Source organism: Pipistrellus hanaki (genome assembly GCF_964339955.1).
Source record: "Pipistrellus hanaki genome assembly, chromosome: 14".
Classification (NCBI taxonomy): domain Eukaryota; kingdom Metazoa; phylum Chordata; class Mammalia; order Chiroptera; family Vespertilionidae; genus Pipistrellus; species Pipistrellus hanaki.
Window position 1 is genome coordinate 37,424,760 of NC_140516.1, and position 10,628 is coordinate 37,435,387.

Here is a 10,628-nt window from a genome sequence, read left to right on the forward strand (position 1 = left end):
TCTAATGCCTCTGTCATATCAGGATTGGCATCTTTTGACCATCTTTTCCCTTTTTGAGTTAAGTTTTCCTAGTTCTTTGTATGCCAAGTAATTTCACATTGTATCCAGGACATTTTGAATATTACATTATGAGACTCTGGGTTTTGTTTCACTCATAAGAAGAATATTGATGCTTGTTTGTTTGAGCAGTTTAGCTAACTTGGTTCTGGCCTCAAGCTCTCTGACCTGCCTTCTGCGGGCTGTGATTCTGTTGATTCATTTTCAAAGCCATGGCACTGTTATTGAATTTGTCCCAATTCAGTGCCAGGCCGTTGGCCACTCTGGAACCTGGGCATAGCCCATACACATTGGTTGTCTAGCTCCTACCTCAATTCTCAATTCCTTTGATATATTGTTTAGAGTCAAATCCATGGAGGTGAGCCCAGGAGTTCACACACCACTTTATTTCTTCTCTCCACGATCTCCCAACATTTTCTGGTTCCCCAGGGCTCACTATCATGGTCCTCACTATCAGGATAAAGGCTGGAGCTTTAATTTGTCCATTCTGCCATGCATTCCTATGATGTGTCTGCATGCAGGGCCAAGTGATGGAGGACAGAGGGGAAGAAATAAGCTATAGGGATTTGCTGCAACTCTTAAGGCTATAGTTCCTTTGATCAAAGAGAAGGACTCACATCCTTCAGAGTTTTAGGAACCTGCCCCACATTCACTTCTGTTGCCGAAGGATTGCCTGGTGGGAGAGAACAAAATTAAGGAAAAAAAGCAAAGGATTTCCCCACTCTCCCTAAACCTTTGGAGTCCTTCTCCTGCTCCTCAGAACAGAAAGCAAGGACTTAATGTTCTTTCTGTCCACTCTGGTGTGTAGTTGGTGTTTCAGTCAAGCTGCCTTTGAGTCCAGGCCAGGCAATGTAAGAGAAAAAAATGGGACACTCATGACTGGCTTGCTGCTGCTTTAAATTATGATCTCTGTTCCAGTGTGTCTACTGGCATTTCTTTCAGACTTCTCAGAAAGCTGCCCCGACATTCTCTCCAGAGTTTATATTTGTATTCAGTGGGGAGGCTGGTGGAATGTGCTTACTCTATCTTGTTCAGAACCAGAACTCCAAGATTTACTTTGTTTAATGTGTGTTTCTGCACAATAATTCCTATTCATTGTAGGAGATTGAGAAAATGCAAATAGTTTTAAAAAGGAAAGACATCACAAGATAAAAGATTTTATTTAATTAATTAATTTATTTTTTCTTTAGGGTGAGGATTTGTTTCTTCTCTTTTTTTTCTTTCTTTTTTTCTTTATTTTTTTTTAAACATATTTTATTGATTTTTTACAGAGAGGAAGAGAGAGGGATAGAGAGTTAGAAACATCGATGAGAGAGAATCATCGATCAGCTGCCTCTTGTACATCCCCTACTGGGGATGTGCCCGCAACAAAAGTACATGCCCTTGACCGGAATCGAACCTGGGACCTTTCAGTCCGCAGGCTGACGCTCTATCCACTGAGCCAAACCGGTTTCGGCACAAGATAAAAGATTTTAAATTAATACACTGAGAGTGTAGAGTAAAATACTACTAGCACTTTTTCCCCAAAAAAAGGAGAATAGAACAGCTCTGAGAGAGAGAGGTGCATGCATGCTGTAGCAGCAGAGAACTAAGCAAGTCTTTTCTGTTTCTCTCATAGGGGTTTATGCATGGATTGGAATCAACTTTGTTTTGGGAAGATTCGACCATGTGGATGGTGAGTAATGTTTTCTTATGAAGTTCTTTAAGTAGGGCTGAAGGTTTAATTCATACCCTGTCAGTAGCATATAAGCACTAATGTTGAGTTGTTTTTCTTTTTTTAAAACTTAAGTTGCAAAAAAAATATGCAAACCTCCCCCCAAAACTTAAATTGCTTCATTTTCCAGCCTAATTTGCTTTCTTTTATTTCTTTTAACCTTTTAATGTGGAAAGTTTCAAACTATCACAAAAGTAGAACCTTGCCATGGCCAGTTTATCTCAGTGGATAGAGCATCGACCTGTGGACTGAAAGGTCCCAGGTTCGATTCCGGTCAAGGGCATGTACCTTGGTTGCGGGCACATCGCCAGTAGGGAGTGTGCAGGAGGCAGCTGATCAATGTTTCTCTCTCATGGATGTTTCTAATTCTCTATCCCTCTCCCTTCCTTTCTGTAAATAATCAATAAAATATATATTTTTTAAATTTTATATATATATGTGTGTGTGTGTGTGCTTTTCCCCCCCTTTTTGACTTAATTTTGGTTTTAAATTACTAAACCCTTTCTATTCCCTTGTTTATTTTAGAATCCGATGCTGAAGCTCCCCAGGAATTGACAGCAGGACGCAGAAGGACAGTAGGAATACTGGATATGGGAGGAGCCTCTCTCCAAATTGCTTATGAAGTTCCTACCTCAACCTCAGTCCTTTCTCCAAAAGAGGTATTTTACCTTTTAGGGAAAGTCACTGGGATGTATTTAAAAAAGAAGAAGACTGTCTTTGGGTTTAAACCAACTTCCCTGGGTACAAATAGCTGTTCAGAGACTTGCGAGCTTGTGTTCTTTCTCTGAGCCTTAGTTTCCTAATATGTAGGAAGTATCTACTTCATAAAGTTGTGAGGATGAAATACATCCACGAGTGTAAAGCACTAAGCAGACTGCCAGCCATATAATAAATGTTTAATTCCTTTTTTCTCTTTTCGTTGTGTTACAGGAAGAGGCTGCGAAGATCCTGCTGGCGGAATTCAACCTGGGCTGTGATGTGCATCACACTGAGCATGTGTATAGGGTTTACGTCACCACCTTTTTGGGTTTCGGGGGCAACTTTGCCCGACAGCGCTATGAAGACCTGGTGCTGAATGAAACTCTTAGCAAAAACAGGTACGTTTGGCATGGGAACTGTACTTCTGAAATAGAATGTTGTCAGATTGCAGATATTAGGAATATTCATATCCTATTTAGGTGTGTCCTTGCTTTCTTCTTCCTGACCAACCCTGCCAGTGGGGTAGCATCTCTTAGAGACCTTCCAGTAGTTGATGTGGGTGAGGGTGCATTCTTTTAATTTTTATTTTTTAACATATTTTATTGATTTTGTACAGAGAGGAAGGGAGAGAGATAGAGAATTAGAAACATCGATGAGAGAGAGTCATCGATCAGCTGCCTCATGCACACCCCCTACTAGGGATATGCCTGCAACCAAGGTACATGCCCTTGACCGGAATTGAACCCGAGACCCTTCAGTCCCCAAGCCGACTCTCTATCCATTGAGCCAAACCGGTTTCGGCTGAGGGTGCATTCTAATCTTTGTTAATAGGATTCATAAAAAGTACAACAGCTTACTGTGGTGACATCTTGCTGTGTCTCACTTTAGACATTGTGGGATTGAGATTAAGATGTTAATTTTAAATGTGCAGTATACTATAGATTCTAGCAGTTTCTTCTACATGGAAATGCTCAAGACATGTTTGTTGAATTAGTGTAGTTGCATGTTCTGCAGGAGTTAGGTTCTACAGTGCGCTTAAAAGATAAAAAGCACGTGTGTCAAATAAGTTAACCTTTAAGTTATTCTCTTATTATTTCCAAAATGGCAGTTTTTCCTTCAGCATGGACCAGATCACTGAATTTTTTTTTTTAATTTGAGTACCAGATAAAGTAATTAGTCCATAATGTACAAACAATTGTGGGTTTCTTTAGCATTTAAAATTATTTTATAGTCCTAGCCATTTTGGCTCAGTGGATAGAGCATCAGCCTGCGGACCAGCCTAGGTTTGATTCCGGTCATGGGCACATATCTTGGTTGCAGGCTCCTTCCTGGCACAGGCCTGGTCAGGGCTCATTCAGTAGGCAACCAACCAATGTGTTTCTCTCATATCAATGTTTCTGTCTTTCCTTCTCTCTTCCACTCTCCCTAAAAATCAATGGCAAAATATCCTCAGGTGAGGATTAATAACAACAACAAAAATAATAAATAAATAAAACATTTAAAATTATTTTACCATTCTGCACATTGAAGGAAAGCATAATAGATGACAATTCACCATACAATTATTTACCCCCATTGGTTTAGCTAGAAACACTAGTTTGAAAAGGTATTGATATATGGTATATGTTAGTTTATACAGTTCTAAATTATGTTGGGAGCATGTTAAAAAAATATTGTCTCGTAAATTTTTAAAGTTTTTATAAGTAAGAGTTCAAGAAGTTTTGGGAGAATCCTGTTATCCTGGATAATTGATAAATGTATTGAAATAAAGCAGTGTGTTTGTATTCTGAAAATACTCTTAAATCCATATAAATGTTACTTGGGTTATGGAGCTCAGGTCATTCCTGCTGACATCTGAACAATTATTATGAAAGTTTCACACCAATTTTGCTTTGTTCCTTCTTCCTTAGTCACTGTTCTTCCTTTTCCATTTTCTTCCTTTGTTGTTCTGCTGCTCTTTTTTTTTTTTTTTAAATATATTTTATTGATATTTTACAGAGAGGAAGGGAGAGAAATAGAGAGATAGAAACATCGATGAGAGAGAGACATCGACCAGCTGCCTCCTGCACACCCCCCACTGGGGATGTGCCCGCAACCAGTGTACATGCCCCCGACCGGAATCGAACCTGGGACCCTTCAGTCCGCAGACCGATGCTCTACCACTGAGCCAAACTGGTTTCAGCTCTGCTGCTCTTTTTTTTTTTTTTTTTTTTTTTTCTGCGTCTGCTGTTTTCTACCTCAGACTTAGCCAGGCTGCATCGTCTTCCCACACATTGGCATTTTCTTGCCATGTATTTAAGTCATCTAATTCAGAAAATTATTATCTTGTGTAGCTGCTAATCTACCAGAGAAACCTGTGCTTCATGAGATGTCAAAACTTCCTAGTTCTATCTTCTTAAAACTATTTTCTAAGTTTTCCTTATAATTAGTGTCACATCCTTTTTTAATTCTTAAATATATTTTATTGATTTTGTACAGAGAGGAAGGGAGAGAGATAGAGAGCCAGAAACATCGATGAGAGAGAGTCATCGATCAGCTGCCTCCTGCACACCCCCCACCGGGGATATGCCCGCAACCAAGGTACATGCCCTTGACCGGAATCGAACCCGGAACCCTCCAGTCCCCAAGCCGACGCTCTATCCATTGAGCCAAACCAGTCCCGGCTAGTGTCACATCCTTAAACTAGGTTCCAGTTGCCCAAGCATTTTGTTATATTGCCACATTCCCATTCTCTTTTTTAGTCTTTATACTTGTGTGTGCTTCCTCACATCAAGAAGTCCACTCTTCAGTGTCTGGCTGTTTAGGAACTGATGCATAGTTAACTACAGTTGGCAGTTACTTGGTCTCCACTTAATTTTCATCCTTGTCAAGATCTACATTTAAAAATATATATTTTTATTGATTTCAAAGGAGGAAGGAGAGGGAGAGAGAGAGAAACATCAATGATGAGAGAGAATCATTGATCAGCTGCCTCCTGTATGCCCTCTACTGGGGAAGGAGCCCACAACCTAGGCATGTGCCCTGATGGGAATAGAACCATGACTTCCTGGTTCATGCTCAACCACTGATCCATATTAAGCTATTAATCTCTTCAGAAATGAGAATACTGTCGCTCTTGGCAAATATAGACTTTAACCAGAACTGTGTGATGGCCCTTCCCTATCCAGTCACAGCCAGGCACGTGTACCTCACTATTGCCAGCCATTTAAAAAAAAAATTCTCACCTGAAAATATGTTTTTCACCGATTTTAGAGAGAGGAAGGGAGAGAGAAACATTGATGCAAGAGCAACATCAATTGGCTGCCTCCTGTACACGTCCCTTCAGAGTATTGGACGATGCTCCAACCAACAGAGCCACTCCGGCCAGAGCACTATTGCTAGCCTTTGACACATGGTCCTCTCCTGAGAAAACTCCCCGGTCCCTCCCACTTCCAGTAGTTATTTTAAACATTAGAACCACTCTGGGCAAGGTGAGATCTTTGCATATTTAAGAGGCAAGTGTGAATGAAGACCAGATGGAGAATAGCAGATTCACACCTTCAGTTTTGCTTTACACTGGGAAATATACGTTTACTAAAAGGTTGAACAAAATTGATCACTGCCATATTTCTCTTTTTCCTTTTTTTCTAAAATGAATTTGCTTAAATTAAATATTCATGTGACTCAACTACTTGGTAATACTCCATTTTCATTTCTGGGGAGGTCATACAAAAGAACAACAAGGTATCCATGAAGCACATTCTTTTTATTTTATTTATTTATTTTTTTTACAGAAAGGAAGAGAGAGGGATAGAGAGTTAGAAAGATCGATGAGAGAGAATCATCGATCAGCTGCCTCTTGCACACCCCCTACTGGGGATGTGCCCGCAACCAAGGTACATGCCCTTGACCAGAATTGAACCTGGGACCTTTCAGTCCTCAGGCTGACATTCTATCCACTGAGCCAAACCGGTTTCGGCCATGAAGCACATTCTTAAGCCAGGTTCCTTCAACTAGACATTTCTTAGAGTAGATTGAGTACAGTAGTGATGTGTTTTGTTCTTGTCACTGCAATAGGTTGTTGGGCCAGAAGACAGGTCTGAGTCCTGACAGTCCATTTCTGGATCCTTGCCTGCCCGTGGGACTCACCGATGTGGTGGAGAGGAACAGCCAGGTGCTGCATGTCCGAGGAAAAGGAGACTGGTCCACTTGTGGGGCAATGCTGAGCCCCCTGCTGGCTCGCTCTAACACCAGCCAGGCCTCCCTGAATGGCATCTACCAATCACCAATTGACTTCAACAACAGCGAATTCTACGGTTTCTCTGAGTTCTTTTACTGCACGGAGGATGTGTTGCGCATCGGTGGCCGCTACCATGGGCCAACATTTGCCAAGGCTGCTCAGGTAATTTATTAAGAAGAGAGATGACTCATGCCACCAGTGGCTATTTATTGGAAGCCTAATTTTGCTCCAGGTGCTGTGCAAAGAGCTTTGCATGCCTGGTTTCACTTGACTCTTACAGGAACTCTCATTTTCAGATGAGGAAGTATAGTATTTAGAGGAATTAAGGAATTTGCCATGCTATACTACCTTCAATTAATTAAGCTTAGCTTCCCAGAGTGTCCTCTCAGCCAGAGTATCACCCAGCTCCAAAATTGTTGCGGAGGCTAATAGTTTTCCTTTAACTCACCAATGGTCTTGTTTAATGTTTGTGGCCAAGTAGTGTCATCTTTAGATGTTTTTCCCTATTGGGTGTTTCCAGGTGTAATGTGCTTTTGGAGATGATGTCACTCAAGGGGACAAGTCCATTTTCACTTTCTTGGTTTGAGCTATTTAAAAGTTGAAGTGGTTTACGGTCACTGAGAATATTATTATAGAAAGATGTGAAAATGTGCAATGATGGGGGAAGTATTCTTTAAATTTAAATTCACTTGGAGCATATATAAGATTCAAGCATGCTGTAGGCTTAAATCATTAGCTACCTGGACAGGTGAAAGTTCAACTAACTTTCTGTAGTTCCTGCTTTAATTTAGACTCATCACTTTGAATTTTTGTGTGCAGTTCTCTGATCTCTCTTTTATCAGAGAAATTTATGGGAAGAATCTGTTCTCTCTTATATTTTTTATCCTTTCCTTCCTGTTTTCTTACAATTCTCTAGGGTTCTCTTGGTGGGAGACTTCCAATGGAAGAATATTTGTAGTATGTGTACTGTTCTGTTCCCTAAAGGCAGTCCTTACGAAATATTGAGGAAAACCTGGTTTGAGTTTGCTTTGTCCCCTCCAGTCGCCAGGATTACCCTATATTCCTTTTCCTTTCTCAGCATTCAAGGGCTCCCTAACTGTCCATAGCCTGAATCTTTCTCTCATTTTAAAATTTTTTTCTCTCGATCACTACTTGCCCAAGTTGGTAGTGGCTTAGTATGTTCTCTTTCCCAGGTAAAAGAGATGATTTTATTTTTATTCCCTTATTCTTTTTCACTTTGACTCTTATTTTATCTTCCCAATGATACCTTCCCTGGCACCACAGCCAAAATTGCAGCCCTCCCCAATATTACCTATTTCCTTTTCCTGCTTTATTTTTCCTGTGAGCATTTATGTCATTTAACACATTCTGTACATGTACATATGTATGTATATTTAGTTACTAGAGGCCTGGTGCGTGAAATTCTTGCCTGCACTCTCTCCCAATCTGGGATTGCTGGCTCCTAACTGCTCACCTGCCTGCCTGATTGCCTCTACCCACTGCCTGCCTGCCTTATTACTCCTAACCATTCACCTGCCTGATCACCCCTAACTGCTTGCCTGATTGCCCCTAACCCCTCTGCCTGCCTACCTTATCGCCCCTAACCACTCTGCCTGCCTGCTTCATTGCACCCAACCACTCTGCCTGCCTGTTTCATTGCACCCAACCACTCTGCCTGCCTGTCTGATCTCCTCTAACCACTTGCCTGCCTGCCTGCTTGCCTGCCTGGTCACCCCTAACCACTCGCCTGCCTGCCTGATCTTCCTTAACTGCTCTCCTGCTTGATTGCCCCTACCCACTTCTGCTTCAGCCCTGCCACTGGGGCTTCATCCAGAAGAAAGTCCGGAATGACATCTGTCTGGCCTAATTAGCATATTATGCTTTTATTATTTTAGATTGTCTGTCTACCACCACTAGAATGTAAGCTTCTGAGAAATGAAGACATTCAACAGAAATTTTGTCTGTTGTATTTACTGCAAATCCCCTGACACCTAGAATAGCGCTTGGCACACAGAGGACATTCAGGAAATGTTAGTTTACTGAACAAAGCAAAAGGAATGATTCCTTTGGTGAGAATTATCGCATGTAGGCAGTGCTAGGTGTTTGATGATTCTGTTTCATCTGCTTTACCTGCTTGTGTCAGTCCTTTGTAGAGTAGAATGACACTCTCTTCAAGTTCTGCTGTTGATATTTCTGGTCCTAACCTTACCCCTCTCTGAGGCCTACGAGGCTTCGGAGTCATGTCAAGATGGCTTTGTACTGGACTTGGAGGTGCTAGGGATAAAAAGGAGTATTTCTAGCCCAAGTTGCATAGGAACTAGCACAGTGTTCAGTGAATGAAAATACCATTTATGATTTCCTTTGTCAACTAGTAGCCCACAAGCCACTTTAGAAATGGAACAGCTTGACTGTGGGGAAAGTTTATAGAGTTTGACTCCAAGTTCATGTTGCACAATTTCTCTGTGGTCATTCCAGGACTACTGTGGCATGGCTTGGTCAGTACTAACTCAGAGGTTCAAGAATGGCCTTTATTCATCCCATGCAGATGAGCATCGACTCAAGTAAGTAATTTCCTTTTCTCCATTAGATGTGGCTTTAAAACGTAGATAAAGTGTAATGAAGGAGAGCAAGTGAGCAATACTAGATTGGATTTTATGTTGAAGGAGAATTTGAATATATCAGATTTTTAAAAATATATATTTTTATTGATTTCAGAGAGGAAGGAAGAGGAAGAGAGAGAGAGAAACATCAATGATGAGAGAGAATCATTGATCTGTTGCCTCCTGAAGGCCCCCCACTGGGGATGGAGTCCACAACCTGGGCATGTGCCCCTGACTAGAATTGAACCTGGGACCCCCAAGTTCGTAGGCCAACACTCCATCCCATTGAGCCAAACCAGCCAGGGCGAATATATCAGATTTTTATTTTCTGAGTGAGAAGGGCCAATTAATGAGCCTATTTTAGCAAGGCCAAGGGAAACCAATGGTTACTAGAGTTCACCAAGTGGTTTGAAATAAAAAGTGATGGCCTTTAAAAAAAAACTTTATTAAATACCAAATATGCAGAAAAGTAGACATACCTAACATAAACCCTCATGTAACATCACCCAGTTTCAACAAATGTCAGTTTGTAAATATTTTAGTTTAAAATTTTAAACACATAACAAAAATAATACAGTAAATTCTGTGTACCTCTCTATCACCCAGGTTCTCTACTGGTCAATCTTGTCTCATCTATTTCCCCACCCACACTCCCTTCTTGTCATAATTGGGTTATTTTGAAGCAAACACCAGATTTCATAATTACATATGTAGATATTTGAGCATGTTCTTAAGAACTCTTAAAAAAAAAAAAAGGAGGAAAAACATAGGCAAAATATTAATGCAGTAAAGGTGTTCTTCACATTTGTGGTAAATGTTAAGTTAAAGTAGACTCAAATTTGGCTCCACCTAGCGGTGAGGAAGGTGAAGCTGGGAGAGAGATTTTTGACATCCAGTGGGAGTGTGCAAAGGGAAGCATTAGAATTGTTTTAGTTGTTTAACATTTTTTTTGATTAGTTATTTTTGTCACACAGATATCAGTGTTTTAAATCGGCTTGGCTGTACCAAGTCCTTCATGAAGGATTCCACTTTCCCTATGACTACCCAAACCTACGGACCGCCCAGCTAGTATATGACCGGGAGGTTCAGTGGACGCTGGGAGCCATTCTGTATAAAACACGGTTCCTACCACTCAGGTAAGGTGGACTAACCAAGCTGGCATCTTGAGCTCAGAATATGTTAGTGCCCCAGAATAGGTTTCTTAAGTGACATATCCCACAAATAAACTCCCTTTAATATTACCAGTTGGACTGCTCTCACTATGTTGAAATAAAAAGAAGGTTGAGCGTTATGGGTCTGAAGTCTACTCCTCAGCTTTGCACTTTCAGAAATTCAGTTT

At 40.9% G+C, this 10,628-nt stretch overlaps 1 protein-coding gene across 2 annotated transcripts in view; it reads left to right on the top strand.

The window, feature by feature from the left end:
• The window catches only part of ENTPD7 (ectonucleoside triphosphate diphosphohydrolase 7), a 33,186-nt gene that overhangs the window by 14,265 nt on the left and 8,293 nt on the right, over positions 1 to 10,628 (top strand). For both annotated transcript variants that reach the window (XM_084904087.1, XM_084904088.1), the window contains exons 7-12: positions 1,676 to 1,732; positions 2,297 to 2,430; positions 2,702 to 2,868; positions 6,527 to 6,851; positions 9,165 to 9,250; positions 10,264 to 10,425. In XM_084904087.1, the coding sequence (XP_084760213.1) occupies positions 1,676 to 1,732; positions 2,297 to 2,430; positions 2,702 to 2,868; positions 6,527 to 6,851; positions 9,165 to 9,250; positions 10,264 to 10,425 (931 nt within the window). The remainder of the gene's footprint in view (positions 1 to 1,675; positions 1,733 to 2,296; positions 2,431 to 2,701; positions 2,869 to 6,526; positions 6,852 to 9,164; positions 9,251 to 10,263; positions 10,426 to 10,628) is intronic.